The 16,405-nt window shown below is 37.6% G+C and overlaps 1 protein-coding gene and 1 long non-coding RNA gene across 11 annotated transcripts; one reads left to right on the top strand and one right to left on the bottom strand.

Annotated features, from left to right (window-relative positions):
• Positions 1-1,544: 1,544 nt before the first annotated feature.
• Positions 1,545-2,370, bottom strand: LOC137730497 (uncharacterized). Of its 2 annotated transcripts, none has more exons than XR_011068168.2 (3): positions 2,085-2,370; positions 1,790-1,889; positions 1,545-1,697 (listed from the first exon to the last, which is right to left on the bottom strand). It is a non-coding gene; the product is annotated as an uncharacterized LOC137730497 (long non-coding RNA). The 2 variants fall into 2 exon arrangements; XR_011068167.2 differs by having other exon boundaries at positions 1,545-1,690; positions 2,085-2,364.
• An 8,232-nt stretch (positions 2,371-10,602) lies between these two features.
• On the top strand, positions 10,603-15,752 carry LOC137730609 (plastidal glycolate/glycerate translocator 1, chloroplastic-like). 9 transcript variants are annotated; one of them, XM_088687722.1, is made up of 8 exons: positions 10,603-10,970; positions 11,123-11,407; positions 13,124-13,379; positions 13,523-13,638; positions 14,184-14,293; positions 14,744-14,921; positions 15,114-15,243; positions 15,410-15,752. In XM_088687722.1, exons 1-8 carry the CDS (start codon positions 10,733-10,735, stop codon positions 15,555-15,557), a joined length of 1,461 nt encoding a protein of 486 aa, XP_088543848.1. In that variant the 5' UTR covers positions 10,603-10,732; the 3' UTR covers positions 15,558-15,752. The 9 variants fall into 9 exon arrangements, 7 of the variants coding, with proteins under 7 accessions (XP_088543848.1, XP_088543847.1, XP_088543852.1 ...); XM_088687721.1 differs by having other exon boundaries at positions 13,118-13,379; XM_088687724.1 differs by having other exon boundaries at positions 10,640-10,970; positions 11,092-11,407; positions 13,118-13,379; positions 15,413-15,752.
• The last annotated feature ends 653 nt before the right edge of the window (positions 15,753-16,405 follow it).

The following is a 16,405-nucleotide window of genomic DNA, read 5'->3' as shown; positions in this document are numbered from 1 at the left end:
ATTTGAAGGGAGTTTCAAGTTTCATTCCGCAAAAAGAAGTTCTTAACAAGTGACACGGATTGGATTAGATTAAGATTTTTCTACCAGTTAGTTTAATGGATTGGCACGACACGACCTAGCTGTTAACATAATGGGTTAAGACGAACACAACAAACACAACTGGTTTACTAAGTTTGGGTTACAATCGCGACATGTTTGGCAAGTCTAATTAGACCTAAAAAGATTGTACTAAACACGTTAACGCAACATGAAAAATAAACTGTTTGGGTTGATCCTTAGTGGGTTCAAGTTGAAACAAGTAGACCGTTAGCTAGTGACCCGTCTAACTTGTTAAGAGTGTATATTTTAAAATTTTACATTCCTAGAACCCCTTTCATTGGTTTTTAGACTTGAAAAGGAGAATAATTTTCTATAGTGTGCATGATTATAAGATTAGAGCTGAATGTTTCTTATCTTGTTAATTCTAAAATGAAGTTTCAAGTTTCATTCGGGAAAGAAAAATTCTTAACCACGGGCCAGGTCGTGCTACTCATTATTGTAACAAGTTGAGTTTGGGTTAAAAGATTTCCACTTGTTAGCTTAACTAGTAGACAAGAGTGTTAATATAATTGGGTAATATGTGTGGATGCAAATTCAGGTGAAATCTAAAAAACAAGAAACAATGTCAGCTTAATTGACGAACACCTAAGAAAATGGGAGAGAGGGGCCGCTAAAGGGCCTTTGGTGCCTAAGTCAGAAACAGTTTGAGAAAAACTAGAACAAAGAGAATTATGAGTAGTAAGTGGCAATTACCGATTTTCCTGTTGGACTTAGCTATTTATAAAAGAGACTCTGAAGCGCGGAACACATAAGGAAGACTTTGAAGTGTCAACTTCTGCCTCATTGAGCCCAGAAATGCATGGTGGTAGAAGTGGGATATCATCGATCCGAATGACTCCTTAATATATATATATATATATATATAGGCCCTAAGGCCAAAGACCAATAAAGCAGATAGATGCTTAGCCCCTTAGAGTTTGGTGTGGTCTACTCATGATGTCAAGGGTAAATCCATCATATTGAGTTAAAAGTCTACGTGTTGTTCTTCTATTGGTTATGTGGTTACTTTATGTCTCTACAATATGAACATGAAATATGATATGCATTATTTCTTATGTTTTTGTATCATTTATCCTTAATCATTGCAAGATAATTTAATTTAAAAGAATCTTAGGGCACTACAAAAAAATATGGTCACTGAGCACAATAAATTTTATGTGCCCTTTGAGGCCAAAGACCACCAACATATGTGCCCATAGACCAATAGCAACAGTGCAGCAACTATATTTCTATATGTGCCCTCTATGGGCGTTACCTTTGCTAAAAGAACACAATAGATTGTTTCGTGCTTAAAGAGGCAGGCACAAATGGACCACTATTTGTGACTCGTTTCTGACAACTTGTTAGATAACCTTTTCCAGACAAGTTGGCACTTTATATTGTAATTGTGCCAACATGAATTAAATATTAAAAAAAATCAAAATTTGAAACTAAATTTGAGGAAATGAAATTTTTTAATTTTCTTAAAATGAAAAGGCTTGCAACACATTCCCAATCTCACAAACATAATGTAACGTTACATATTTTTATCTCTAATACAATAAAACTTGAAAGCACATATTTTTGGACAAATGCATTTTCCCCAGCAAGCCTTGCACCTCATTAAAAGCCATTATAGATACAGTCGAATTCAAAACAAAATTAGTCCAAAATTACACCTAAAAAGCAATTAGCTAAAATCAATACGTACAAGTTCCAGATTTGCCATATCAAAGATTCATATTCCTCACTCCAGGTTGTAAAAGTAGCTTCTAGGTCTAAGACAACACATTTCTTCAGCTCATAGTCACCTGAATCGAAAAAATATGTAAGTTTGCATATTATTTAGGGTCAAAGTGAGTTGCTTAATTTAATGACATATCTAGTATACATCATCAATAAACCTGCAATTTTAAAGGAGAAAATAAGTCTTAACTATTGGAAACAATGAATAAATAGAATATTCACAAATATACAACTAAACAATGGAGAAAATGAGTCTTAACTGTCAGTGATACTTAAATCTTCAAAGTGTGGAATGTCCAAATAGGGAGGCCAGCTTGCTAGTACTTCCAAATCTCTGGTAACAAGACAAACACACAAACAAAAACCGGTACTCTTTAGTCTTTAGTAAGAATAATTAAAGAAAAAAGTGCATCTTATATACAGTTCCAAGAAGACATAGTATAACTAGAATGCAAAATAGCAAACCCCTCAAGCCATTTCTCCTTGCAGAGATTGATAAAAGCATTTGTATATCTTCTAAAGATACCATCCGATCCACCAAAATATCAATATCTTGTAGTTTAGGCAATTAAACTATGGGTAGGGCAAAAACAAGCTTTTATGATAAAGCTCTACAAACTAATTCATACAGATAATGAAACCAATAATTCCTAATACCATTGCATTTGAATTCATCGGAAGCCAAACAACCTTCAACCACCACAAATAACCCAATATTGACATCCCTTGCTCTGACTGTGACAGCCCGTCCCAGAAAAGATGATTTTGCCCCTAGTGTGATTTTTCGTTGTGTAGTTATTCTTTTTGGCTTGGTGTGGCTGGTTTTGCACCACACACTCCTCCCCACACTCACCCTCACTGTTTTCCCCTATCCCTGCACCTGTCCCGAGTTCCCTTTCCTTCTTATTTCCTATCCAAACGTACGGACACACACACAAACCCATCAAACCTCCACAGATCGAAGAAACCAAGCACATATTCATGCTCGTGAGGCTTGTAGGAGTCCAACCATACCTATTTTAGGTGAGAATACCTTCGTTTTCACGTCGAACTCACAAGGCCCGATTTTGGTACTGTTCATGCACACGTAATTTCTCACGTTTTTGGAAATTTCAAGCTTGTAGGAAGCTTGGTGAAGTCCCTAGGAGGCTCGGGGTGGTTCGTTTGAAGGTTTTGGACGTCGGGATCACGAGTTTCGAGGTTGGCCGGAGTTGGGGTGATTTTTCAGGTGATACCTATCCCGAGGACGAGCGTGGTCACTCGAGGCAGGGGGGTTACGACCCTTCCACATACCATTGAGTGGGCTTTTGATTTTCCGTATATACCTATATACTTATATTTTCCCAGAAAATGATTTGAAATGTTTATTCGTTTTATGCCATATATTATATTACCGTTTGTTATGCATGGTTACTTGCATTGTATATATGTGTGTATCGGTGCTGCGGACGCACAGGTAAGTGCCAGGTGAGTGGTGATTTATATTTACGTTCAGTAGTGATTTTAGAGGCATAGAGAGCTCATAACCTGCACCCCGGTGTTAGTGCTCCCGCCCAGAGTTAGGCACAGTCCTTCACGTGATGTTCACCTCCCGCACCACACGCTCAGCTTGGATCCAAGTTAGGTGCACAGCCCTGTCGTATAGACCACTTTAGGTGGTTCCGACTCGTAGGTGACCCGCGATTATTCGCACAGCCTTCACGTGATCGTAGCACTTGAGCGGTTATATGTATTACACCCAAGCCTGTCGTACAGACCACTTTAGGTGGTTCCGACTCGTGTGCAGGTCTAGTTAGTGAGATTGAGATTTGAGCTCTAGATTTAGCCGTACAGGTCACGTTAGGTGACTCCGGCTGCCAGATTATATGACTGTGATATGATTATACCTGAGCACTTGCATTTTATTCTGAGGTTTTGGCACGGCATATTCTTGAGCATTGGTATATATATCTACATATCTATTTCTGGGAAGTATACAGGTTTTACGGCGAGGGGTTAGAACTTATTTGTTAAATGGTTTTCGAAAAGCTTTGTTTTTACCCACTCACGCTTTTGTTTTGCGCCCCTCTAGGTTTTAGAGTTGGATAGCACATTTGGTGGTTCCCCAGAGGATTCTCCCGGCATATCTGACAGACGATCACCAGCGTAGGGCCACCTTCGGGTGTACTATTGTTGCGTCGTTTTCTTTTGGACTGCTTTAGGCTTTATGCTCTGAACTTAGCGTCACATTTACGCTTGCACTTGTTATTACCTTGTGTAAGACTAGTTTTTATTTATTCGTACTATTTACATTATTATTTTATTAGCTTCCGCACTGTGCACATGGTTACGTCACCTCCACGTGACGGCCAGCATGCCCTGATCTCGATCGGGGTGTGTAACTGACAGCGTCTAAAAATGACCATGAGTAAGAAATAAATCAAGCAGTAAAATACATTATCATGTTGGATATCGCTGAAAAAATGAATTATAAATTTAGACTACCAAGAAGCTCTTGAAAATGAAAGTGACATCATTTACACAGAGCAACAAGAATGAGTATGTAATGGCTTCCAAATTTTTAGAGTAAATTACATAAAAATACCTCAACTATTGAGTCATTAACAGTTTCATACCTCGTCTTGAAAAAGTTTCAATGTTATACCTTATCTTCGAATTTGTTGCAATGTCATACCTTCCGTCAATTATTTGTCAATTACTCTGTTAAATGTTGACGTGGCTTGAGACGGGACCCACTTTCTATTACAAAATTAATTAAATATTAAAAAAATTAAAAAAATTATTTAAATATTTTTATAAAAAAGAAGGTGGGACCCACCTACCCTCTTCCCTCCCACCCATCTCCCCCAACCGCTCCCCCCCCCACCCCCACCCATCTTCCCTCACACCTCTCCCCCTTTCTCTCTCGATCTCTTCCCCCGCCCCCCACCTTCTTCATATCTCTTTCCCGTTAATCAGTTGTTCGATAGCACCAATCCCATCAGACCTTAAACAAAAAATCAAACCCAATCCAAAATTAAATCTCATCATCCCACCCCCAGAACCCCCAAAAATCAAAATTTCATCCTCACTTCCAAACCCATCAAGAATCAAATCGCATCCCACCTTCTCGAGCAGTCGCCGTTATGGGTCGTCAACGTTAACGCTGTGTTCATCACCCTTACAACCACAAGAAAATGAAGAGGAGGAACGCCCACAATAGAACAAATCGCATTCTCCATAGGGGGAACGTCGACGTCGTCTCGGCCGTATGCATTTTTCCCTGCATAGGTCTCGAACCCGGACCTAGTTGCGTCCGCATTGGCCTCTCGCTCTTCCATTCTTTGCTTTGGTTGTGGAGATTCGAAGAGAATAGAGAAGACTGGAAGAGAAGGGGGAGAGGTGTGGGAAGGTTAGTGAAGCAGCAGGAGGAGGAGGGGATGAGCGCCATGGGAGGGAGGAAGAGATGGAGGAAGAGAGGGCGCGCAGCGGTGGGGTTTTGGAGTGAAGGGAGGAAGGGTCCGGGGGGGGGGGGGGGGAGATGGGTGGGAGGGAAGGAGCTGGGTGGGTCCCACCTTCTTTTTATAAAAATATTTAAATAATTGTATTTCAATATTTTTTAATATTTAATTAAAATTTTAATAGAAAGTGGGTCCCATCTCAAGCCACATCAGCATTTAACATAATAATTAACAAACAACTGACGGAAGGTATGACATTGCAACAAATTCGAAGATAAGGTATGACATTGAAACTTTTTAAAGACGATGTATGAAACTGTTAATGACCCAATAGTTAAGATAGTTTTATGTAATTTACCCTTTAAATCAAGATTCCTTTTCTTTACTTGTATATCCTTCCTCCCACAGATTAATTGGTGTAATTCTGCTATGTATACGTGCACTCATTCCTGATTGAAATATAATGACTTTTGCCAGACACTTTAGTAACGTTTTTTATTTCTTCATGCATGGCAATCAATCTTCACACAGATTAACACATGCAAAAAGCAATCCACAGTCCCAATAATGCGATTCTACCTCTTTCGAATGTAGAATAAAAGAGAGAGAGATGCAAAAAAAAAAAAAAAATCTCAAAATAGGTCATTTCCTACAACATATAACAAACACAAATTTTAGGAACTTAGGAGATAATTAGTAGTTGGTCTGGAGTTTAATTGACATAACACATAAGTGTAATGGAAAAAAAATGCACATCTCATCATGGGCATCGCAATTAACTGTAAGACAATGACAAATTTTCACATTCAATGATAATGACGTTATCCTATAGTCAAATTGAAACTTCCCCAAAAGAAACCTAATGTAAATTACCTAAATCAGAGTCAAATCTGAGCAACAAAAGAAACCTAATGTAAATTACCCAAATATTATGAGGGGCATTCTTAGCTTGATGGAAAATAGAGAATATTTGTACTATATATGAACACTTCAAATTTACAGGTTACGTTACCTGCATGCACGTCACATTCATCAACTACCATCATACATTCCAGGACAACAAAGTGGAACCAGGCGCCCCAAACGAAATAAGACAATTAACTACTTCAAGTTTAAACGAGTAAAATGAATGTGAATCTTTTCATAAGCTCTTCCATAAACTTCCAGAAGCTACTTGTGATACTAAGATGAATTTAAGCAAAAACCAAAAAAAAAAAAAAATTACAATCTTTGACATGCATGCAAAAAAAATCCATACGTGGGTGGGTCTAATTCTTCTCGGCCCAGGCTGGAAACAAACTTGATTCACCTTCCTCGTCCCAATCTTTGACATGCATACAGAAGATGGATTTTAAATTCGAAATCTAGAATCGACCCCAAAACTAAAAGTTTTTATTTTGGAAAAGAATTTACAGTGGAGGACAACCCACAAGGAGAAGATCATTTTTACCTCTTGGGTCGAGGTCCGATTCTGGCAGGTTTGGCTGAAAATTTGTCGGAAAATTCGTGGCCACCACTTCTTAGATGTGAAATTGACGAAATTCAGCTACGAATTTGTAGAAACTAACTTGGGGTTGGAAAGAGGACGTGAAGAGGATTCTGGAGGTTTAATTTGACGGTCGTTAATGATTGGTGGACGGCTTGCGTGAAAGAGAAGAGAGAGAGAGAGAGAGGACAAAGGGAGAAAGGAGCAGAGGGAAAATGAGGGGAGAGAGGAGTTGGACGTTTGTGAAGGGAAGAGAGATTTTTTTTTTTTTTAAATTTTTCATATTTTTTATAAATGTATTTAACTTATCCTATCTGAAATCTGAAGGCAGGCACAATACAAACCTCCTTTGCCCCATAAAAATCCCAAAAGTAAATATGTAAGGACACGAAACTTATTTTTTATTTAAATATATTTAGAGGGCACAATAACTTTTTGATTTCCTTTCTTGCCCCCTAAAAATCCCAAAAGTAAATATGTAAGGACACAAAACTTACTTTTTATTTAAATATATTAAACTAGCACAATAACCTTTGTCGTGTTTTTGCAAATTAATAAAAAAAAATTCAAATATGACACATGCAAGGCTGGATGGACATACAGCGCTGCTAGCAAACATATTTTATAGACATCAAATGTTTTTTTGTGCCCATCTTCAATAAAAAACTTGTCATCTGACCTTACTCGACATGATTTCCCTGTCCATTACTGTTTTGTGTCTTTTTTTTTTTTTTTTAACATTGGGCACCATCTATGGAATGGGAACTGTTTTAGCCTTTTGGTGGTCAAACAGACACAAAATTCTCAATTGTGCCCTTTATTTTATACCCAAAGGTCATTTTTCTTGTAGTTTACTTTGCTTATCATATTCCCTTTTTTTTTTTTTTTTCTTTTTTTTTTTTTTTTTTTTTATTTGCGCACTTAAAACAATTTTGATGAAAATTAACTTTACGAAGAAGTTTGATGCAAGTCCATTTGGAGAAGCTACCCAAGAGGTCGATCAAAAAAAATTATCCAAGTTCTAGATTCTTCATGTAGATGTTTATTTCAGTTTGTCAAGTAAATATAGCCGGAATTGCATTCCTGTCAGAATTACACAACATGGTTGAATGAAGATGCTAAGGGATTACTGACTTTTTCAATAGAAGTGCGATATATTCCTAGAAAGCTAAAACATAGAGCTATGTTTCTCATATTTTACTACAATTTTCAAGAAAAGAGAGCGACTTAACTAACGTGTTTCTCAAATTAAGAAGAATTTCGTTTCTCGTTTGGTTTTACAAGTTGTCTAGGTTTTTGTTTTTTTTTTTTGGGGGGGAGCTTTTTCGAACTACTTAGGATTATGGTTTTGATACTTCTTCTATGGGAGGCCGCCCTAATTTCTCTACACACGGTCTGATACACAATTTCAAGTTTGAAGACGAGCTCGCGAGTTTGAGTTTCTAGTCTTTCAGATCATTAAAGAGCATAAACGTAATTTGACCACCCAATTATAAGGGCATAAAAAGCATGGGCATGCCTTATTAATTGACACTACAATAAAAAAAATAAAACTAAATAAATAAAATAGTAATAATAATTCTTAAAAAAAAGGTAAATTTATTTTTTTATTTTTAAAATAAACGATATTATTTATACTAAGAGAAGGGAGTGGGGTTAGCCTTACAATGAGATATCAATAATGTGGTTTAAATTAGTCTATGGCGAGAATCAAACCTAAGATTATCACTTATAAATGAAGAGAAATACAACTAGACTATAGTACTAAGTGACAAAAGAAAAATTTAAATTAAACATCAATCTTAATAAAGGTTTTAGGAAAAAATGCCAACTTTAAGGATAATTTCTGCCACTCAGTATTATGGTATGATGATATTCCTCTTCACTTAGAAGTGAGAGGTCTTAGGTTCGAATCTTATGAATGGTGAATTCGATTAGGATGCCCATTGTGCGGCTTAGCCAAACTCTCCCTTCTCTAAATGTAAAAATATCAATGCTATAAAAAACAAGAGAGGATAACTTCTAATCCATTCTCATACTACATGGATTAAGCCATAAATTATGGACAAACACATTTATAAGCATAAGAACATTTATATTTTTGTTCCCATTGCACATGATCCACATGCCACCGGTGCCTGCGCCAGAAATTGTTGTCGGCCACGGTCATTGTGCTTGAAATTTTTTTCTGATCGTCGGAAATTTCAAGTCACTGTTGTGGTAGCAAAAATCTACCGCCTTCAGTTTTGATATATTTATACCTACAAAACAATCAACACATTTGATCAAAGACCAAAGCCCTATACGCCCATGAGGTTGGGGGAAGGTCTAGCTAATGGATCTCCGATGCATAGTAAAAAGCTTACCAAAATTTGGTGGAATGGAGGTATTTATAGGAAGAGGTGGCTAGTCATAGTGTGTAGTAGTAGCCTTACACATGGTGGCATTCTATTGACCAAGGTGTGTCATCTGTAGGATGAATAAGGAAAGAATATTCGCAAAATTGATTGAATTAGGGATTACTTACTTGATGAAGTTGATATTTAATTGAGAATGTAATAAAGATAGGATTTAGTAATTAATCTTTACCTTTAAGCCTTTGACTTTTTTACGTCACGAGTAGGGGAGTTTTGAGTAGTCCTAGTCAGCTGATTAGACCTTTAGAGGCTGATATACGCGTGAGAGTATTTGAGAGCCTTACCCATTTAACGAGATTGAGAGCAATTTTGTTGAGTTGGAAGTACAAAAGGGCATTAGGTGTAGAAATCCTATGCTACTTAGGTGTGCAAAGAGTTGTATCCCAATTTAATGTAGACCTTCCACCTTATTTTGAAAATAGAATCTTTATAGGAAAGGGAAAACAAATGCTACCAAAACTTATTTAAGCCTGTCATAAGTAGAGGGCTAAATTTACAATTTTTTCCCAATATCATCCGTGGTCTCCCTTTGTTGGTGATTTGATCTTCATTGGAAACCCTAGTTGCTTCCCATATTCTTTGTAACATGCAACTAGCTCATCAATGTTGTAAAAAAACCATCCCTACTTTGGAATGTTGCACGTCAGCTCTTTTGTCCAATTCAGTCTCGTTGGTTACTACTTCATTGTCAAATTTTTCTATTTCGACCTCAAAATCTTCTAGACCAATATATGAAGACTCTAAACTTCCTAAATCAATTAAAATAGGTAATCTTTAGTTATGTGTGTTACCGGTAACAATAAGAAAATCACTTGACTCTAAACTTTAACACAACTCCATTAACTTACAGTTAGAAAATTACCAGTGAGAATAAGAAAATTACCTCGATCATCCATTTTGTTGTTATTTGTGGGGTTGTTGGATTCTTCAATGTCCATATTAAGGCACCTAAGAGCATTTTCAAAGGAGATGTGAAAATGTCCAAATCAGTAATAACGGTAACAAAAGACAACATTAATGTTTTCCAACAAAGAAGCCAAATTTGATATGACATGACATGAATTGACATCAGTCACGTTGGTGGACTAGAGGAAGGAGGGAGCAGAGAAAAAGAAGGGAGAGCAGTCGGGAGAGAAGAGAGAGGAGGAAGAAGAAGAGTACCATGTAGTCAAACCTGCAAATGGGTGATCATAATTATCGTTAATTTTTTTTATTAAGTAATTATGAATTTTAAAATCTAGATTAATTACATGGCTACGCTAACTCATCAGCCACCTCGTTGGATTTAGGGATTTGATTTTGAAGATTTGATCTCCTGATATTATCCAAATAAAACATATACCGTGGCATCCAAGTGTAAATTTTGAAAGTCCCGGATAAGTTTCCAGCTTTATATCATGTCACGTTGTCGGCACAAATAGCATTGGGTGGGCGGTTGAAGTCTCTTCCTCCTTCCTTTGACCTAAAACGTTCGCTTCGGGTCCGCACAATTTCAATGGTTTCCTTTTCCCTGTTGCATCCAAATTCCAGACTAACTCCCTCACTTTCTCCCAACTTCTCTTTCCATGTCGACCGTTTCAGCCAAACCCAATTATTTAGTCTCGAAACTTCAGAAAACTTCACCTGTTGTTGCTTTCAATGGCGCCAGGTTACAACACAAGCAGCGGTGGACTAATCCTCAAACCACACTTGCTATAGTACCCAGTTCCATCTTCTTGCAAAGGGGTTCTCAGGATGCCTCCTCTGAGACACCGATTTTGGTGAAATCAACAGAGTGCTTCCACTTCCTCTGCCTCTCAAACTGTGAGTAATTCAAACTTTCTGCGTTTAAAATCGGCCTGGATAGTCACTTTCCTGTTGTTTCAATGGTATTTTGTTAAAAGTTGGTGGCTTTGGTTTAATGTATGATTCTTACAATTTACAGGTGGTTGGGATTTTGCATTTGGTTGTTTCAGTTGGTATTTTTCTTGCAATGGGCAAGTTTTCGAACAAGGCATTTGTGGCAGCTGCCATTAGGTTCCCAAGTGCGCTTTTCGGGATGTTTTGCATATTCTCCGTTCTTGTTATTCTTGATTCCACCGTCCCTGCTGTGGCAACGAGCTTGATAGACTTCTTTGAGCCGGCGCTTTTGTTCATCCAGAGATGGCTCCCATTGTTCTACGTTCCTTCTCTGGTTGTTTTGCCCCTTTCTGTAAAGAGTATTCCCACGGCTTCGGGTATCAAGCTTTGCTTCATCATAGGTATGCAAGTCTTTGCTACGCTTTCTAAGATAACTTCTGTCCGATGAAGCTGCACACTACTTATATTTTCCATTGGTCATTGGCCATTTAGTGATCATAAATGGGTCATTTATTTTCTAGATCAGCCAGAGCAACCTAGAGTAGTTAGCGAAAATGCATAGAAAAGTATCCAGTTAACTAGTTCTCGATGAAACAACACAGATAAGGCGGGGGCTCAATTGCATGAGTGCAAGGATAGAATGATCTCAAGGTAATTTTGCCAAGCTGATTAGATATTTCATTTTTCGATCTCGGTCCTGGCATCCAGGTGTCAAGTCTTTTCCTTTGAACCATTGTTTGTACTGTTTATTTTTCACGATTAAGCGGTCTCCTCAAAAGAAGACAAAATCATCTGAATTTGGTTTTGTAAACTATTATGCTGAGATGAATTCTCTGCGTTGATGCCAATTCGATCAAATAAATGGATGTGTGGTTTGGTCGATCAGATTTCTTCATGAAATATTTTGCACAGTGTTGTGCAAGATTTCTTTCACCTAATTTTCTACCTCCATAGATGATGAGACTTCATGTTACTTTGTTCGAGCATAAAATACTCAAAATTTTGAGCAGCAGTGGAAACTTTCTGTAATACTTCAAGAATTAGGGAGTGATGCCTACAGTAATAAGTTTCTGTTTTGATTTATGTATTGTACCTATGGTTCTGTTATGCCATCCGATGCAATGAATAGTGAAGAGAGACTTCTGTTCTTGGAGAAGCAAAAGAAAAAAATTTAATTGCAATGCAGATTCTTCCATACATTAATTCTTTGACTGCGCAATGCTAATATGGAGTTGGTTTGTTTTGAATTTAACTGCTATGGTCAATGTCAATTGCTTAGCTTTATGGAAATGAAGTAAGCGAAAATAGCGTAGAAAGGTGCACAATTCTGCATCATAACTACTGAAATGTCAAGTTACATTTAGGATAGAGTTTCATAGATGGTTTCTTACCAAAAACAAATAAATGGAAAGATGGTTTGGTGTAATTAAAAATTTCACATTCTTGTTACCCACATTAGGGAGCCGTTGATTAGTTTCAGTAATGTTATTTAGGCCCCCAAAGTGGACTGGAGATGCACGGAAAGTATCAGAGTTGCATGATAGAGTTTCATAGGTGGTTTCTTACCAAAAACAAATAAATGGAAAGACGGTTTTGTGTAATTCAAAATTTCACATCCGTGTTACCCACATTAGGGAACCATTGACTAGTTTCAGCAATGTTATTTATGCTCCCAAAGTGGACTGGAGACGCACGGAAAGTATCAGAATTACATGATAGAGTTTCATAGATGGTTTCTTAACAAAAACGAATAAATGGAAACACAGTTTTGTGTAATTCATAATTTCAGATCCATGTTACCCACATTAGGGGACCGTTGATTATTTTCACTAATATTATTTATGCTACCAAAGTGGACTGGACATGCACGGAAAGTTTCAGAGTTGCATGATAAAGCACATGTTTGACAAAGATACTAGTTCATGCTTGGTCCGTGTGTGTAGTCAAATAGTTATGTTAGGAAGCATCTGCATTGTAGTTGATTTTTTCTTCTACTTAATAACAAAAGTAGGAACTTCTCTGTTGCCTCTTACTGTCTTCCTTTTGGTGTCTGCATGCTTTGTTTTTCCCTTTATTACAGTTACATGCTAGTAATTAATGATTTTCTGCAGTTGGAGGCTGGCTGGCTACTCTTGCTGCTGCAGGATATACGGCAATAACTGTAAGAAGAATGGTAAGGACAGAAATGACAGATGCCGAACGTATGGGAAAACCCTCTCCTTTTTCCAATGTTGAACTATGGTCATGGAGTGGGGTCTTCCTGATATCGTTTGTTGGGGCATTATTATACCCAGCAGCTTTGGGGACGAGTGCTCGAACATGCCTTCCATTCCTACTTGCATCAACTGTTCTGGGCTACATAGTTGGTTCTGGGTAAAACTTCTTTTTCCTCAGTTTACAACAAGAACCTTTTCATGAAAAGTACACAAATATATATAAACCAAATAAAGATTTTGATTTAGTACACATTTTCTCCTCTTTTAAGGTCTCACTCATTGGTTGAAATCAATTTTCAGATTTCCATCAGATGTGAAGAAGGTTTTCCACCCCATTATTTGCTGTGCACTATCTGCAGATCTGGCAGCATTCGCTTATGGATACTTCTCCAAGTCCGGGCTTGATCCTGTTCTTGGTATACTTCTGAAACGACATTCTTGGTTTTGACTAGAACATTGTGCCCCCTTTTATTGCTGAGCATTAAGATTAAAAGTCTAAAACAAATTAGAAGGCGGAATTTTTAACAACTTGCAACATGTACTTGTTAGATTTCAGATTAGCTTTTCGGGTCCCTTAGTTCATCCTAAGTTTACCTATTTTCTTTGTTCCTTCCTTTTGGATGTGGTATTTTTACCAGTGTGCTAATTTATGTTTTTATGTTCTTCCATGCAAATTTATTTAACTGCAGAAAGGATGATTACCTGACGTACTATTGGACTAAATGGACATCTTGTTATTAAATGATTTGAAGAATTATATAACTTGGGTCTTGAAGGAGACATTTTCTTCTTCTTATCGTGTAACAACAATTTTGAGGTTTCAATGATTTCTAGAAACACCTATGATGTCATTCGACGACAAATGCTAAATTGTTAGCATTGGAATTATGGGGTACATGGTGGTTCATGATACCCTTAGTGCTTTTAGTATGAAGATCGTCATTCTTCTTGATATGCACAGGATCTTACCTTACAAAGGTTTCATCGAATCCTGGAGCTGGTGATGTTCTGATGGGATTCTTGGGGTCCATTATCCTCTCATTTGCCTTTTTGATGTTCAAACAGAGGAAGGTAAATAATGTTTGAAGAGCCCGGGTTTCCCATTTTTCATTAGCTATACTTGTTTAAGTTTGGTACATTGTTGACTAGAAAAGCATAAGAGTATCTGGACTAAATTTTATGGATTATCCATAGGAATTACTTGTTCTAGAAAACATTGTATTCCGACATGTGAAGCAAATATACTTGGGAGACTACCACTCTTCAATGCACTACTGGTTGTGTAAATATATGAGGACATAGCAGCAAGTTGAGAATCGAGGCCTTGGGAAAACTTTTAGATTTTTAGAGAGATGGGTGCTGAAACCATAGAATTTTGGGGTTTTCCTGCAGCAAGGCTCCGTTATAATTTTAACCTGATTCAACTCTGTGCACTCGCCCAATTGGCGTCTTACCTTTCCACCAATGTCTAGTTGATACTGAAACCATACTTGAACATTATTTTTGTGCTACAAATTTCAGCTCGTCAAGAGGCATGCAGCTGAGATTTTCACATCTGTCATCCTGTCTACCATATTTTCATTGTATTCAACTGCTCTTGTTGGACGTCTTGTTGGGTTGGAACCTAGTTTGACTGTCTCAATTCTACCGCGATGTATAACTGTGGCATTGGCTCTCAGCATTGTGTTGTTGTTTGAAGGTACTAGTTCATACTTTTGTAGTTGTAGACAAGCAAATCTCTGACCTCATAAATGTGTTCTAAGTTTGACATGATTTTCTAAGACGTTATTATCTTTACTTTTCTTTCTTGCAAAACATTACAACTTTATAATGCATACAAAATAATATTGCATGTGAGACGTAATTGAAGCCTGTATCCTTGAAATTGTAGGTACCAATCCATCTCTCACAGCCGCCATGATTGTGTTAACTGGTCTGGTAGGAGCTAATTTTGTGCAAGCAACACTTGATAAACTACAATTTCGTGATCCTATTGCTCGAGGAATATCTACTGCATCTAGGTACACATCCGCAAAACCCTGATCTTATGCACTTATATTTTGTTTTTGTGAACTGTCTGTTATGCACATACGTTTTGTTGTAATGATTAACTGTCTGTTATGCACTTACGTTTCGTTTTGGTGCTGTGTTCTTTTGTTGCTCCGGTGCTCATGGGACTGGGAACAGCAGCATTGTCAGCCAAGGAACCGGAAGCTCTCCCTTTTTGTGCCATCGCTTACGCTCTGAATGGTATATTTGGCTCTTTGCCTTGTTCAATTCCAGCAGTCAGGCAAAGCTTGCTTGCCGTAGTTGGATGACACTATCAGCTGCTTAGTTTGCTTTCAAAATAAGCTACTGCTTCGAAATCTTTTATTAATCGTATATAAATATACACGATATTTTCTCATCGGTACAGGAATTCAGTTTAAAAACCGAACTATATAAAACATAAACTGTAAACATGAACAAACACCTGTACTCGGTTACCTTATTGGAATTATGAACACTCAGTTACTGCTGCTCCAGAAAACTTAGGTTGGTAGGAAGCCAACCTGAATAGTTTAGTTTTTAGCTGAATCAGCGTACCCTAACACCCTTGCGAACATGTAAGCTGCACCTAAAAGCGATGAACTTGATGTCATGGGGAATCAAAGAAATTAACATAAACGAGTTTAGGAGGTTTTTGAATAGAGGACCAAGTGGTGAACAAGTTACCCTAAAACTTTACTGTGATTAAGCAAGCCTAATTACCATGAGATGTTAGTTAGGGGTGTAGAGTGGCTACACTCCCCCTTGGTTTAAGTGCACGCGGAGATTAATGGGCTGGATAGATTCAAGTGATAAAGGTAGAATATCGGTTTCTTTAAATCTCACTCATTCATTTCACGTTGCATTGAATACAACATGGTATTGTAGATTTTTCTGTTAGTTTAATAAGATTGGAAGTTTCTGGACGGGTCCGACCCTGAGATGGTGCAAGCGGAGCCACCACACAAAGCCCCGATTTTATGGGGCCCCCAATTCTTATGCCAATGTGAGACTGAAGATGGTAAAATGGAAGATGAAGGAGTGTATTGCTAAACTCATTCCCTAGTCCCTATGAAAGAAGAAGCAAATATGGAATAAAGGACAAGAAAGGGGGCCATCATATTCATAGGGTTGTTGGTTGGTTGGTTACATGAG

Source organism: Pyrus communis, chromosome 16 (genome assembly GCF_041283825.1).
Source record: "Pyrus communis isolate YQ-2024b chromosome 16, ASM4128382v1, whole genome shotgun sequence".
NCBI classification, from domain to species: Eukaryota; Viridiplantae; Streptophyta; class Magnoliopsida; order Rosales; family Rosaceae; genus Pyrus; species Pyrus communis.
The sequence above is the reverse complement of the archived record's forward strand: the minus strand, read 5'-3'. Positions and strand labels throughout refer to the sequence as shown.